This window comes from Spironucleus salmonicida, chromosome 5 (assembly GCF_000497125.1).
Source record: "Spironucleus salmonicida strain ATCC 50377 chromosome 5, whole genome shotgun sequence".
In the NCBI taxonomy this organism is placed as follows: Eukaryota; Fornicata; order Diplomonadida; family Hexamitidae; genus Spironucleus; species Spironucleus salmonicida.
Genome location: NC_090600.1, coordinates 1272867 through 1288010, shown reverse-complemented (window position 1 = coordinate 1288010; position 15144 = coordinate 1272867). Strand labels below are relative to the sequence as shown.

General features: G+C 30.4%; 13 protein-coding genes across 13 annotated transcripts; 7 read left to right on the top strand and 6 right to left on the bottom strand. All coding sequences in view use genetic code 6, as the record gives it.

Annotated features, from left to right (window-relative positions):
• Positions 1 to 271: 271 nt before the first annotated feature.
• On the top strand, positions 272 to 3274 carry SS50377_25348 (uncharacterized protein; the record flags this gene model as incomplete). The annotated part of the gene is made up of 1 exon (XM_067909180.1): positions 272 to 3274. The coding sequence occupies one exon, from the start codon at positions 272 to 274 to the stop codon at positions 3272 to 3274; it is 3003 nt and encodes a 1000-aa protein (XP_067764001.1).
• Positions 3275 to 3304: 30 nt separating this feature from the next.
• SS50377_25347 (CHY zinc finger domain-containing protein) lies at positions 3305 to 4576 on the top strand (the record flags this gene model as incomplete). The annotated part of the gene is made up of 1 exon (XM_067909179.1): positions 3305 to 4576. The coding sequence occupies one exon, from the start codon at positions 3305 to 3307 to the stop codon at positions 4574 to 4576; it is 1272 nt and encodes a 423-aa protein (XP_067764000.1).
• Positions 4577 to 4578: 2 nt separating this feature from the next.
• SS50377_25346 (uncharacterized protein) lies at positions 4579 to 5469 on the bottom strand (the record flags this gene model as incomplete). Its single annotated transcript, XM_067909178.1, has 1 exon — positions 4579 to 5469. One exon carries the CDS (start codon positions 5467 to 5469, stop codon positions 4579 to 4581), a length of 891 nt encoding a protein of 296 aa, XP_067763999.1.
• Positions 5470 to 5526: 57 nt separating this feature from the next.
• SS50377_25345 (Vacuolar-sorting protein SNF8) lies at positions 5527 to 6129 on the top strand (the record flags this gene model as incomplete). The annotated part of the gene is made up of 1 exon (XM_067909177.1): positions 5527 to 6129. One exon carries the CDS (start codon positions 5527 to 5529, stop codon positions 6127 to 6129), a length of 603 nt encoding a protein of 200 aa, XP_067763998.1.
• Positions 6130 to 6244: 115 nt separating this feature from the next.
• Positions 6245 to 7393, bottom strand: SS50377_25344 (uncharacterized protein; the record flags this gene model as incomplete). Its single annotated transcript, XM_067909176.1, has 1 exon — positions 6245 to 7393. The coding sequence occupies one exon, from the start codon at positions 7391 to 7393 to the stop codon at positions 6245 to 6247; it is 1149 nt and encodes a 382-aa protein (XP_067763997.1).
• Positions 7394 to 7513: 120 nt separating this feature from the next.
• Positions 7514 to 8161, top strand: SS50377_25343 (SNARE protein; the record flags this gene model as incomplete). Its single annotated transcript, XM_067909175.1, has 1 exon — positions 7514 to 8161. One exon carries the CDS (start codon positions 7514 to 7516, stop codon positions 8159 to 8161), a length of 648 nt encoding a protein of 215 aa, XP_067763996.1.
• A 13-nt stretch (positions 8162 to 8174) lies between these two features.
• Positions 8175 to 8588, bottom strand: SS50377_25342 (Transmembrane domain-containing protein; the record flags this gene model as incomplete). Its single annotated transcript, XM_067909174.1, has 1 exon — positions 8175 to 8588. The coding sequence occupies one exon, from the start codon at positions 8586 to 8588 to the stop codon at positions 8175 to 8177; it is 414 nt and encodes a 137-aa protein (XP_067763995.1).
• A 100-nt stretch (positions 8589 to 8688) lies between these two features.
• SS50377_25341 (Lipase class 3 family protein) lies at positions 8689 to 9843 on the bottom strand (the record flags this gene model as incomplete). Its single annotated transcript, XM_067909173.1, has 1 exon — positions 8689 to 9843. The coding sequence occupies one exon, from the start codon at positions 9841 to 9843 to the stop codon at positions 8689 to 8691; it is 1155 nt and encodes a 384-aa protein (XP_067763994.1).
• A 1609-nt stretch (positions 9844 to 11452) lies between these two features.
• Positions 11453 to 12046, bottom strand: SS50377_25340 (uncharacterized protein; the record flags this gene model as incomplete). Its single annotated transcript, XM_067909172.1, has 1 exon — positions 11453 to 12046. The coding sequence occupies one exon, from the start codon at positions 12044 to 12046 to the stop codon at positions 11453 to 11455; it is 594 nt and encodes a 197-aa protein (XP_067763993.1).
• A 28-nt stretch (positions 12047 to 12074) lies between these two features.
• On the top strand, positions 12075 to 12392 carry SS50377_25339 (uncharacterized protein; the record flags this gene model as incomplete). The annotated part of the gene is made up of 1 exon (XM_067909171.1): positions 12075 to 12392. The coding sequence occupies one exon, from the start codon at positions 12075 to 12077 to the stop codon at positions 12390 to 12392; it is 318 nt and encodes a 105-aa protein (XP_067763992.1).
• Positions 12393 to 12483: 91 nt separating this feature from the next.
• SS50377_25338 (uncharacterized protein) lies at positions 12484 to 13236 on the top strand (the record flags this gene model as incomplete). The annotated part of the gene is made up of 1 exon (XM_067909170.1): positions 12484 to 13236. One exon carries the CDS (start codon positions 12484 to 12486, stop codon positions 13234 to 13236), a length of 753 nt encoding a protein of 250 aa, XP_067763991.1.
• A 19-nt stretch (positions 13237 to 13255) lies between these two features.
• Positions 13256 to 14077, bottom strand: SS50377_25337 (uncharacterized protein; the record flags this gene model as incomplete). The annotated part of the gene is made up of 1 exon (XM_067909169.1): positions 13256 to 14077. One exon carries the CDS (start codon positions 14075 to 14077, stop codon positions 13256 to 13258), a length of 822 nt encoding a protein of 273 aa, XP_067763990.1.
• Positions 14078 to 14138: 61 nt separating this feature from the next.
• SS50377_25336 (uncharacterized protein) lies at positions 14139 to 15122 on the top strand (the record flags this gene model as incomplete). The annotated part of the gene is made up of 1 exon (XM_067909168.1): positions 14139 to 15122. The coding sequence occupies one exon, from the start codon at positions 14139 to 14141 to the stop codon at positions 15120 to 15122; it is 984 nt and encodes a 327-aa protein (XP_067763989.1).
• Positions 15123 to 15144: the final 22 nt, after the last annotated feature.

Below are 15144 nucleotides of genomic sequence, written 5' to 3'. Positions count from 1 at the left end.
TAGTTATTATTAATTGTTTTAAAGGGAAAAGTTTAATAATGATAATATATGACATATTAAATAATTTTAAGTATTATTGTAGAATTAAATAGTTTAAATTAATATTAAATTCTATGCTATCAATTATAAGATACAATATAATAAATTTTTACGTAAAATATAGATAAAGGATATAAATAAATTATAATACGAGTAGTTCTACATGAATCAGATAAATGAATTCATTGAAAATACGGAATTTTTTGAAAATACACTGGATATTCACTAACTTATGATAGATTTTGGGAACCTTAACATTGAGTCTAATAAGAAAGACTATTCGCTTTTGCACAAACTGATAAAAAAGTGTATAGATGAAATTAAAGAATCAATGATAAATTAGTTCGCTGAAATTGTCGAGAAATCTAAGCACTAAACAGCGTTAGTTTTTGAAAAACGGCCAGTCTATGTGCTATTTGAGCAGGAGCTGAACTGCAACCCTGAGACGGATCACCTCGCACCCAAGAACTTGTACCCTATTTTCAAGCCCAAGATAGAAGTCATGTTCGACCAGATTCTAAAGGTTATTAATGGGTACACGACCACCGAGCTGATATCGGCCGAGGAAAAGGTGGCCATGCTCTGCAGGCAGATCCTAGCAGAAATAACGGAGATCAACGACTACCTCATCGTCGAACTGATCACGAAATCGACCGAAAGTGACAAGTTTCAGCAGCTGGCGGATACCCAGAAAGTCAAGAACCTAAATGAGCAGCAAAATATGAGGAAGCGAATCTCTCTGCTGAAAGAGCAAATTATGGGGAAAAGGAGGACCGGAGTTATGTACAGCCCCGATTTTCTCAAAGATATCAACGAAGCTTCCGAGTTTAAAAATAGCGTCAGCGGCCTAAACGATCGATTCAAAACTGTAGCTATTCGGAATGGTAATTTAGAGGCAGAAAATGCAAAAATGAAAGGCTAATTGGAAATATTTTCTAACTCCAATGAATATCTAGACAGAACTATAAAAGAGCTAGATAAAATTAAATAGGCCTATGTAATCTTGTAAAATAAATATGTCACCGTAACAAATAATCTTACTGAGGATGACGAAAAGGTCACAAATCTAACTAATTAAATAACTAAATAAGAACAGATAATTCGATTATTCGCAGCCAGGCTTGATATGTATGGTGATGATCCAGACCAAGTAGCTGCAGATAATGTTTTATATTTAACTATAGAATAGATTTAGCTTAAATTTTCTCCACTAAAATATAACAAAGTATAAACTACTTAAACCTTGATAGATATGTAAAAAATGAATTTACTAGATTCAGGGGACTCAATAAATCTTTTAGAATCTTATAAAGAGTAACTGTCAGTTTATTAACAACATTTTAAAAATCCCATTCATAAATTCATATAGACAGATGGTCGTGATAATTATTATGATCCTAAAATATTTACACACTAATAATAACATGCTACTGTTCCGCAATCAACAGCTTCTCCTACAAGAACCAATCAATCATTTGCAATTAATTAAATGTCTTTATCAGGTGGAAATGTGAAAGATTCTAGCTAGGAATAATTAACTGCTTTAGTGAATCAACTGGGCCGAAATTCAATAGAGTCATTAGAAAATTTAAAAGCTGTTTAGATTATAAGTGATACTTAAAAAGCACTAACAGCCGGAGCCAAAACATTAAATGTTAGAGAAGTAAATTTTGATACAAATAATGATAGTATTGAAATATAAGATCATAGTTTAAAGTACGATAAGTTTATAAGGTAAAATATTAACTCAAATTTTATAATAGATGATAAAATTCATACAAAATCTAAAAATGGTGGCATTAAAAAAGGAAGTTTCACAGATTATGATTTGGAACGTACTAAAAGATGTTTGAAAAAATCAGATCAATATGACAGTAGATAGTAACTTGTTTAAATAAAAAACTAGAGTAATAAACAAAAAGCAAATACCAAGATTATCAATAATGGAAATAAAGAAAAGATAATCAGTCACTTACACTAACATATAGATAATATCTAATACTCAGGTGATACCAATAATAGCAGAGAACTTCAAAATACTGAACTAAATAATACTAATGTTCGTAATAAGGTTAATAATTCTTCTAATTGTGGTAGTAAACCAAATTAAGATAATAATAACAGTATTAATATTTAAAACATGGATACAAACAAAATAAACGATTCATAAATTAATCATAACAGTATTATGGGATTTACTGAGCCAGTAAAATATAATTATCATGCTCCTTCCCCAGGTGGTCATTGCATTTGCAATGATGGTTAGAGAGTAGTGCATTCTGAAATATAGAATATAGAAAATCTAGTTGAGAAAAATTAAAGTAATAATGCCATCTTTAATTAACAAAACGATTTATTGGTATAAATTAATAGTACATTAATATCTCCATCTGGCTAAATTTACTAATAAAACGATTAACTATTAAATAATACACCACTCTATAATAATTTGACTGATGTGAGTATTCCTGAAACTACTAATATTGAAACCTTATAATAGAATGGTAATGATCTATTTTCATCTCCAGGAGGTCGGATGTACACTAAAGATAGACAATTAATTATTGGGTCTGATGATCCAATTTTAGCTTCACGATATAGATAAGCGGCAAATTTATATTTGTCTGATAGCTTAACACTTAGATCAGGTACAATTATGCAAATGTTTGTAAGACTAGATAAAAACTAGCAGAATATGCTAGAAAAAAGGTAGATCTAAATTTTAAAACTAGAATAATAATCGAAACAACTTTGGCAACGTTTAGTAAATAGTAGAATCCATTAACCAACACTAGACGCTCTAGAAGAATTTAATACAAGGGAACTTGCAGATATGCATTTAAATTTTAATAAATTTTTTAATAAAATTGATAAAGTATATCGTGTAAAGAGTCTTCCCATCACTTAAAACTTAATTAACATCGAAAATAAAATTTAGGAAAAACTTATAATCTCAAAATTACAAGGTACAATAAAAAGCTAATAAGGTTAATAGTATGAGTAGGAATTTAATTTTAACCAAGCAAATTAAACTAATCATCAATAACTACCAGATATGCCAGGAAATCAGCTTCTTATGTCTGTACGAGCAAGAAATACGTAGAAGATAACCCCATCTTAAAATCATAATTTAAACCAATTTGGGATGAAATCAATGAATGCAATGCTTCCATAGTCCGGTCTAACAGCTAATAAAGGTATGCCTGGACGGAGTATAAGTATGCTCAAAAAGTGATATTTTACTTTCGTTAACACCATTCCTAAAATGGACGACCTCCCAAATGCCTCTGACGTCTCTCTGGAACACTAAAACACAATTATTTTAACTCATATAATTAAATTCCCTAAATTTTCAACCTCTCGCTTTGATTCAACATATATCACACTAAAAATCTTTCCTTCTGACGTTCTAGCCCCAGAATCGAAAAAGGAGATTGAAACACAGCTGAAACACGTTTATTATCACTGTCCATTAGCATTATATGACCCAATTCCTCCTGATTAAACGTTTATTAATTCGCTTCACTTGGATTCTAATTGGTTCGAAAACCTCACACTGTAGTAATGTATTTTCGCTCGCTTCTCAGAGATCCCGTCTGTAGGATGCCCTCATTACTGTAGTGGATGTGAGCTATAGTGTGTAACGTGTTTGAAGTTCTACGGCTGCCGCTACTGCCATGACGAGGTCGAAGACCACACACTGCCAAAGTTTGAAATAGATACCGTACGGTGCCGCTACTGTGCTAAAACATAGAAATTTGGTTTATAGTGTTAGTTCTGCAACTAGAAATTCGGTAAAATTTCATGTGAAATTTGTAAATTTCTATGTTTCATAGACCACAATGCCAAGCCTTTCTTCCACTGTACAGACTGTGGACGCTGCCAATGTGGTGATAAGGCTGAGTATTAGCACTGCAAAACGTGCAAATTATGCATCCGTAAAAACGAATTTGCAGTTCATATTTGTGCTAAAGAATGTAGCGCATGTCTTGGTTGTATTGGGGACTCATTTATGGCTTATATTGTTCCAAAATGTGGTCACTTTATTCACACATCCTGTAAAAATGAAATGCTTAACTAGATGAATTACTCGTGCCCTATCTGCCGAAAATCTATTCTTGGTGAAGATATTAAACGATATATGAGCAGTTTTATTATGTTCTTGTATGGTCAGAAACTAATGCAAAAGACACGAAGAATTTGCATTTTTTAGTGCAATGACTGCGGTATAAAATTTGAAGATTTCGATTATTAACTTAATAACTGTGAGCAATGTGATACGTACAATTGTGCTGTCCTTGGGGATGGAGAAAATATGCTTAAACTCAACAATGATGATTTTTAGAAATATTTCGTGAAGTATGTAAGTGGAATGCTAGATAAAAGTAAATATTTAACTTTGGAGTAGTTATGCACAGATCAGGAATTAGATCTGCAAAAAATAACTAAATTATTGGAGTTTCCAGAGTTTAGGAGTGCTATTCCCAGCTTTAAAAAGTTTAAAAAGCTACTTAAATTTGTAAATGATTAGATTTGATATCACTAATAAGCGTTGATAACAAGTAGATCCCCGTCTTTCGCAGGACTTTAATCTTAGTAAAAACCTTTATTTTGTCTATAATAAACTTTTCCCGAAATAACGTTTCCGTTCCGATAATCTCGCAAAATTGTTTTACCGTTAAGCATAGGCCTATTCTCCACGCAGATGCATCCTGGGCATATACATAAGAGACCATTGAAAGACCTGGCATGAGGTTGAAATTTACAACATTTTTAGCTGAAAATCTCGTATCCGCGACCACAGAATTTTTCGAAAAACGTGTCTCCGCCGATTTTTTCTCTAAATTTTGACTCAATTTCAACTTCAAGTTATTTTTCAGGCGTCACTGCTGCATCTTTTTAGATATACATATTTTTAACTTCTTTAACTAGTATTTTAGCTGCTAAACATTTATCAAGCTAAAGAATTTTGTCGACCTGAATTTTGTTATTTTCTGTGAAATTTACACCTATTTAGGGTATTAAATCTGCAATATTAGCGTCTATAAATTTTGCTAAAAATTTCAAAGACAATATAGAAGTGCTTTAAAGAATAAAATATGGACCTGTTTTAGTTCGTCTAAATCTGAAATCCTCAGTTAAAGCATAATGAAGAGGAAAAATTGGCAGTGAATTATTTGCATGAATGGGAGTGTTATCATTAACAGAAACTATTTTTATATTATCAGGCTGAGATAAAAGTTATGTTGTTTAATCAAAATAATCGTAAGAAATATATCTATGCTGTTGAGATATTTTCAAGTTATTGACAAGTTATGCTCGTTTATCATCTGATATATTTTATTTAATAGCTGTATATACTCTTTAAATATCTAACTATAATGATAGGATACTAGATTTGATAGGCAAAACGCGTAAAGATTTTATCATTATAATACGGGAACGAAATTATATATTTATATAATACTTATTTATTATATTTTAAAAATGTCAATATTCGAAGAAGAACGCGAACAGAATTAGTAAGACCTCAAAGATCTAACATAATAGCTTTAAACCATATATTATTAAATTAAGGAGAAAATGTAGTAGTACCTCAACCAAAACTATAAGGAAATCGAAAATTCACCACAGTTCAGAAATCAGTTTTTCTCCCTCTGCACTTCTCTTGGGGTGGACCCGCTGCAAAATCCTGAGGGAGTCGAGAAGCTGGCAAATTTTTATTATAAACTCGCAACCCGCCTCCTCACGTCCTTCATTGAAATGGAACCAATTACAGCAGCGGCCAAGCGCCTCAACTCGACAGCAGAAGACGTTGAAAAGGCTGTCGAAGCGCTAAAATGCTTCGGAAACCTGCAAATTTTAGCGATTAACGACACTAAATTGCTATCTCGTGAGACAAACCCAGGAGCCTCCTAGGCCGTCTAGATCGCCCAGAAACTAGGTAAAACACACTTCAAACAAGCGGAGCTCGAAATGAACAATTTAGACAAAAATACTATCCATTACTTACTAAATAATGGCATATACGCCATTGATTGCTAGTGTGAAAATGGGTAGTTAGATCCAGATTTTTATTTGATGATTTGATAATAAATTAAATTCTAATTTAGTACTAAGACAAAAAGTGATATAATGTTTATTAATTTTTAAAATATTGTATACTGATATAACACCAAATTCACTCCAATTCAACTTTAAAATTTCATTTTAACTCTCCAACAGCCCCCTAAACATCACTGATCACATCCAAAAATTATTTTCTTAACTCATTTTCACGCGTTTTAACATAATTTTCTAAATTCGCAGAAACTTGATTTTTAAGCGAATTATAATCCAAAAACTTGAATAGTTTAGCAAGAAGTGAAGCAGTTTCTGATGTCGAAAGAACAAACTTTTACGAGCAAAAGGCAGAAATGGATTCCAGTGCATCTTTAATACGGGAAAGCTCGTTTTGCATCGTGGCATATTTATGCGTCAAACTAGCTGTTTTAGAAGCAGAAACTTCGTGTTTTTTAGTTAAAGTAGAATTCAATGTTTCAAGCTCTTTTAAATTAGAAATCAAATTTGCTTTTTCGTTTCTTTCTTGATCTAGTAAATGAGCTAATTTTGCATTATTTTATTCTAAAAATTCTGTTGTTTTGAGGTCATCAGAAACAAGCTATTTATGTTGAGAAGACGTTTGCTTGATGTTTAAAAGCTCTGTCTAGAGCAGTGAAATTTTTTTCTCAGCTGAAATTTTGTATTTCTAAATCTTCTAATCACCCTCAAAAAGAGCTTAATTGAGCCGCATTTAAGATTCATTTTAGAGTTGCTGAACTTTCAAATTGTGTTCAGATGAAAGTTTTTCGGCAGCAGACTTAATTTAATTTTAAAGCTCCAACTCGGAATATTACTAACCAAATGCATATGATTTTTAACTAGAGAGCTTGTTACGAAGTTCGTCATTTTCCTGTTTAATCTGCAGATATTTTTCTTTATATTTTTCAATGTTATGTGGAACTGGGGCACTTTGATGTTTTTCTAGAGTATTTTTTTGATCATTGAAAGCTTTTTTGAGTTTTTAGTACTTTTTCTCACGCTCAGTGTAGAGTTATTAGAAACGGGTTCTATCTTGTTGTTCTTTATAAAATTCTGCTTTTAGGGAAGCATTTTCTGACATAAATCGTTAAATAGCTGATTCTCTCTCATTAAAGAGGGCTTATTTTATTGCTTCTGCTTGCTGTGCGGCTGGAAGCGAATCTGATTACAAAGCTGCATTTTTCATTGTTGTAATTATGTCCTCTAACCTGTTTTGATATAATTGGTTCACTTACGTTAGCTAATTTTTATAGAGCTGCTAAATGTCCTCCATAAATTATGGAGTGAACCAAAAATTAGCACCTAACTTGTATAATAATAAATTACTATTATTAAAATAAAAAGTTAAATACTAGTTATAATATTATTTATATATAAATTTAAAAATAAATCAATGGACCAATATAAGAACAGCTTTGAACAGCTCCGCAGAAAAATTAATGATACAATAACAAAGTTACAGAGAATACAATAAAACTAATCTAACTAGAGCGACTAGACCTCTATTCACACAGATGTTAATAATGCGAACTAGTAGTTCAAAACCATCTAGATTGAATTTAAGAAAATAATGAGTTAATCACCAGCAGATGCAAAGCAATTAGACGAATAAATGCGTTATTTGAGCTCAAGATCAACGCAACTAAACGACTCTTACAAAACATATTAGAACTCGTCATTGAAGGAACTTGAGGTCAACCCAGAGCAAACCTTCGGTGGCTACGAGCAGGCACAGGCTCTGAAGTAGTAGAATGAACAGAATGTCGAACATTTGATCGGAAAGGCAAAATTATTAGGTGCTTAAAATAAACTTATAAACGAAAAACTAGTAGAGGGTGATGAAGTCATGAATGAGCTCCATGGGGATGTAGATATGGCAAGGGACAAAGTTGGGGCTGCCACTAGCCGTGTTAATTAGTTCAGCACATATTTGAAGAAAAACAAGGCCCCCTTTTGGGTGTGCATAATCGTGCTCATTATAAGCGTGTTCTTCTGGAGTACGAAGGCATTTTGTACAATAGGCTTTACTTGGTAATGCTGATTGATAGAATTTATCACTGAAGCTGCTAGTTTCTTAGTTCTCTGAATACAGTTCCCAGACCTTGTACAGTATCGCTGTTTTTCTGGCTCTAAAAGTAGAGAACATAGAAGAAAATAAACAATGACCAAGTAAGAACGACCGATGCGAGGATTTAATAGATATATTTTTCTTGAGGATATGGGAAATATGTGAGCATGTTAAGCATTACATAGTCGTCTTCTAAAAAATAAAAAGATATTGGAACACCTACTGCTCCCATAATTATTAAAATATGAATGAAAATATTAGTCTTTGAAATAAATATGATCGTAAAGATACCATAGAAGAAAGAATAAAGATTTGGAGATGAAAGGTAGCCATAGCATAATAAAAATGTAACCATTGAAAGTAAATACTTACCAGACTATTCAAGCCGATCAGCTTCCATTTTAAAATAGAGGAATGCAGACCATATTAAATAACCATATATACAAAGATCAAAAATTTGACAAATCTGGTATATAAAATAATATATATTATTAAATAACTCATAACTCTAAAATATTTTAAATAATACTGTCCTCATCATCAATTTCTGATTGGCAATCTAAAAGCTTACTACCTTCTTAAGCTACTACTCTTAAAACATCAAAATAATCAAGATGATTTTTCCAATTTTTAATAATTCCCTTTAAAATTAATTCTGAATACTCTTAAGTTCTAGTTTAAAACCACTGAATTTCACCACTAATTTTAAAAGCATGATAAATTGTACCAGGTATTAACATGTCTTCTGGTTTGGTTTCTCTTTCTTATTTAGTAAACTTTTGTTTTTATGCCACTGAACATAGCCTTTTATCTAATCCTTCTAAGCATCTAACTGACATAAATGGTACTGGATCATTTTCATATAACACTGTAGTCATAGATAATTAGTCTATCAAATTAATTGGTAAACAAGGTGGACAACCAAATCCTATAGTAGACAAAGATTTAACATCATTTTTTATGAAAATTGATAAAATTGCTGCTATTGCAGCTCCATAACTATGACCTATTATTACGACATCTTAATTTTTAACTATATTTATAAGATTATTGTAAAGAAATAAAGCTGATAAACCAAATCCTTTATGCAAATTATATCCATTGATTTCTTCTATTGTGGCAAACATATCAGCAAATACATCTTTTAATGAAAATGTACCTCTTATTATAATATAAATCTTATTAAGCATTGTAAAACATATAAAAACAGGGCTATAGAAGTCTGACTAATGAAAATTATGTTTAATTAACTGATGTACATTAAATGGCTGCAAATTAGATATTATGAACTTTTAAAATTGATTATCTTCAATAAGTGACATCTTAAGAGGGTTTATTTATCGTTTATCTTTATTTGTTGGATTAGTAACACCATATAGCATATCACAAAAGTTATATGCCGTGAGAAGCTCTTATAACTAATATTAAGAAATAGTTATTTCTTTCTTTGTAAATAAAATACACTCAGAACTCATATGCTTCATATCATTGAAATATTAAGGAAAATATTTATAATTAGATGCTATTGATTTGTTAGTATTTTTTATATTTTTAAGAAATATTTACATTTCCTGAATAATTTACTTAGAATTTTGCTTGATTTTATTGTTCTTAATCGCTGTGATAAGCAATTTTCCAATATTACTTTCTTTCATTTTATGTTTCCAGCATATACATATATTATAAATATTAATATGTTTTTTAGAATATTTTATAGTATTCTCTTAATTATTATATATAAATTTGTTAATGTTTTTAAACTGTTTAATTTTACACATCTACTTAATTTTTCTAGTTAGTATTTTTAAGATTGGAAAATATATATAGGTATTTAAGTAAATAATTTATATAATATATATAAAAATTAACATCTACTATAAATATTACTAAACCGTGCTTATTTATGATATGATTTTAAAAATTAAATAAATATTTAATAAAATCTCTTCGTAAATTTTATTTTAGTCTTTTATGGAGATATATTGTTGGGAAATACTCATACTTATAATTTTAAAATATAGGTTTAATTTTAGAGATTAATATTTTCTTAAAGTATGAGAAGTTCATATAAATTTATAACATATATCTAACACTAATAACAGTGATTATAGAATTAATAATATAAATAATACATTCATTATTTCTTATTAAACATTGTTCAATATGAAAATTAGTAAAAAATATAAATGAATTTTTAATATGAATGAAAAAAAACAGTGTTTGTTAATCAATATTAAGAAATTAATCATAATTATGTATATCAGACTACTATATACCTTTATGTTGATATCAATCAGGTCAATATCATATTGGTAATAATCATTAAAAAATAGAGTTATGTTCTTACTGACTTAGGTAAAGTTATGCAAATTCTATTTATTAAGAAATTATAGATATAATTCGGAATATTACTGTTATGTTATACTTCAAATGATGCTTGTTATGGTATAAAATTCTCAATTAATTTACATAATTATTATGATAAAATAAATTTGGAAATATAATTAAACTTAGTTATTGTTTTATTTTTATCATTTACTCGCAACTATCATAGCTATTACTGATACTTATATGCTTCATTATTTTTCTAATTCACTCTCAGATAAAAAGAATGAATCATCACATATATTTTTAGATTAATTTTTAAAAAATAATTTATCATTTTTATTTATAAAGTCACATAAACATTAATCATTAGATTTTAAAGATAATGGAGGTTTGAAAATAACAGGAATAGGCAACACAAAGCCTTCAGTATACAAAGACGACCTACCTAAGCTTAGAACCATTTGTTTACTTTTATATTTCATTTTATACATTTTAAATTAAATTAACAAATATAAATATTATCTATTATTATAGAATTATACTAATTTGATTTCTATTTTGACTTCACTATATTTTATTTCTACTATTAGATTATTAAACTAATATTGAAATTCATTGAGTAATAATAATATTTTAATTCATTTAAATAAAACTCAATTATATATTTATGTTTAGCAAATACTTCTTCTATTATTTTTATATGAAATATTTTAATAGTATTGTCCTTATTGTAAATTTATGATATTTATATGCACATTATGCTATTATATTTATAAAATAATATTTATATCTTATATAAGTATACAATAGGAAATATAAATTTTAATATAACTTATGGTATTTTAAATATTATGTATTTAATTCGATGAGATTATACTTTTATATATATATATATATATATATGCTAAAACTAACAATATATAAGTAACTCCATCCTCACTCTATGTAACCTCGTTAAATTTCAACTCCTTTCTAGCCAATTACACTGAAAACAATTTCCTCCTCGTTAAGACAGAAATCATGCACACCCTCCTACACAGCGATTACTTTCCCCTGGTGAATTACCCCAAACTACCCGTTTTAACCCAAAAACCATACTTTCCCCTCGGAATCGACATTGAACTTTCTAACCTCAATTTCAATTCGACATTAATTTTCCATTTCAATTATATTGTTATTTTCTTTATAAATACAGAAAACACCATCTCCTTAAATAGCTACAAACTGACCATTTACACTTAGATTACTTCCAGTGAATGGAAGATTTATGATCATATTAGACTCGACCATGTAAATTAACTGATTTCCTACGGTGCAAATACAGCCACTTCCAAACGGTTTTGCAGATAAAACTTACTGAGCGAAGCCTTACTTTACACCTTAACGGATAGATAAAATTGTTGGTCCAAAAATCAATATATCGTTAGCATTTGAAAAGGAGGCAGTTTGTGAATTGTTGAAGTCGAACTAACGTTGTACAAGCGATTTTAAAGATAATGTGAGAACTCCTTAATTGGAATGGAATATCATATCAGAGTTCTTAATTTAACTAGAAAGGATGAATTACATTTTTAATGGTAGTGGATAAGGAATATTTTGTGAAAATATAACGAGTACCGGATTAGCTGTTTGGGAGTTTATGAGGACTAGAATATTCGAGTTATATGTGAATATATCGTCAAAACTGGCAAAAGGTGGTATTTCAAAACGTTATGATATGATTATAGGTGCTTTGTTTGCTTAAATTTGTGGAGAATTTGACAAACGCGGAATATTGAGTAACGGAAGATTTTGTGGGTCTGGTATCTATGTTTAAATTTATGTCGGGCATATTTCCTATAAAATAAATGATAGATTATATTGGCCTGTTTTCTGAAGTTCATCAATTAGGGTCATTAAAAATGGAGTGGAATATATTTAATTATTATATTACCCTATGTATAACTCTAAAACTATAAAATTTCATTATGACACTAAACGAACATGACGAAGTAAACCGTTTGCTTGCCTAAATAAGGAAGTTAGAACAAGATATTACCAAAGTTGAAGACTAAACTTAGAAAAATTACCAATAATGTGATAAATACGAAAAAAGATTAACAAAACTCACAATGGCCAACGGTGCGTTAGAACGTTAGGCGAATGAACTATCATAAAACGATAAATCCTAGTTATAAACAGCATTATAACTAATTGTAAAACAAACTGACGCTTTTGAAGACGAAATTAAGTTCATGAGAAGAAAAAATCAAAAAATCGAAGAAGAAATTCACTCTATCGATACAGAAGGCCAAATTAGAATATAAAAACAGTAAAGCACGTTACGCGCAGAAGCGAAAGCAGCTGAATAGGCCAGAATCGAGGTTTAAAGACTACAAACTTCGTATTAGGACCTAGAAGCTTCCGTTTACGAGCTTAAGAAACAAATGGAGGACCAAAACACTATAAATCAACAAATTCAATAAAACACTACCCAACTGCAAGAAATCGTACAGTAACGAGACCAAACGATAACCAGACCCCAAATAATAGCGGAAAACATAGTAGAAAGTCTCTGTCAGGATCTAAAAGAGCTCAGCAACGACCTCATCAAACTTCTAGTGCAGGCCTACGAAAATCCACAAAAATTCCTCTCGCGCTCTGGAAAAGCTTCTTATCTAGATATTCTCAGCCGAATTGAACGCAAAAAAGCATAAATCCTATACTTGAAAGGTAAATGAATTTCGATTTTCCACTCCCTCAAAACCAATTTTTCAGCATTTTACAGCACTGTTCTATCAGCAAATTGCTCTTGCAAAACCCTCCAATGACGCTCAATTTGACCATTTCGCTCAGAAACTCGAAAAGCTCCTTTTCTAAATCGCTCTAGCAGGTTAAAATCACCATTCCACTTTCAAATTCCGACGTCAAAACGTCGAAATTTGGGCTCAAAAGCTTCAAATCTGCCAGTTTTAGAGGTGTTTTTTTGCTGATTAGCACCTAGAAACCGCGCAAGTTGAAGTCGCAGACACGTGTTTTGAGCTGTTTGAGCGCGTTCCGGACTGCGTTTTCTGGGGTCGTTTTGACGTCCGAGAATGCCAGAGACGAGATTTTGTGGTAGCTGAAGATCTGCAAAAATTCAAAATTTTGGAAAATGAAGTGAAGCGGAGCGGGAGAGGTTGAAAAAGTGAAAATTAGGGCGATATTTTTGTGGAGGATGGCGGCGATGGATTGGGTTAGTGTTAGTGCGTCTAGGCGGCTGATCGAAATCCAGGGCTTTTGGAGTGCAAAAATCGTGAAATTGAAAGGTAGGTCGAAAAGCTGAATAATTTGCAGAAAAATGGGGTCGCAGAGGTCAGAAATTATGATTATCTGATCGTCATATGGCGTTAGGAGCGCGTTAAGGGCGCTTTTGAGTTCCTAAAATAGCGTGGTTTTGATTTGTGCTAGATCGATAATTTTCTATGTTGGAGATGGCTGAAACACGACATTAGAGTTTTTTATTATGATCTTTGGGTAGTTATGGAGTTTATTCAGCTGGATAATGAAGGGCTACGTAAGCTGGGGAGTAAAAATTAGCATTTTCAAGCTATTATAGTAAAATATATATAGAAGTGAATTTTTAATACTAGGTAAAAATTTAATGCTCTCGTTTCAGCGATTATGTATAGCCCGAAATATTCCTGTAATTTTAATAAATTAAACATCTCCGATATAAATTATTATTTAACAAATTGTGGAATAAGAGTCTGATGTTCATTGCCTGCTGTTTATGAAGCAGCTGCGTAATCACACTTCCTCGAATATTGTTTCCTATGCAGAAATTTCACCATTTTTACATTACGGAATGGCTAAAATTTAAAGTTGGCCAGAAGATCTATTAAAATGTTTGTTTTAGATCCTAGCTGATGTGGCAGCTGATATACCTGATATTGTTTATCCTTTTATTACAGATATTACTACATTTATTTCTCAAGTTTTGAGCATCTAAAAAGAAACTAATCAATTTTATAGAAATGTTCAATAACTTCTAGGTCCAATAGCTCGTTTTTCTGCAAATTTAGCTTTAACATTCGAAGGTAATTCATTTTTACTTTTATTTTTTCGAGTTATTGAGCATAAATTAATTTACAACATCTCACATATGCTCCCAAAATACTAAGCAGATTGCTAGAAGTAAAGCTGTCGTTTCGTAGAGTGTCTGATTCCATTTTTCGTATTTGATAGTCCTGTGAAATGTGTGTTAAAACTAGCCAAAACTAAATATTTATCAGACAGTGTTGTTGAAGTATTAGTAATGTAGGATTAATAAAACAGTTAGTTATTAATAAATAAGATTTAACTGAGGTCAAAACTGTCATAAAATGAATTAAAATGTATATTTTTATGCATATAATGCGATTCTGATGTGGATTTTGCAATTTTAGGGTCCGGGTTACTTAGTTCAAATATTCAGAAACGAATGTTTTCTGGAAAAATTATAAATAGACTTTTAGATAGTAAAAATGAAGCATTAAGTGTTTATTTATTAGCAAATAATTTTGAAGAAACACTTTAGTTGCTATCCGATTAAGGTGAGGGATATGCATAAATAACGTTAAATCTACTTGAATAACTATATAAGTGAATAATTAATTTTAGTTATAGTG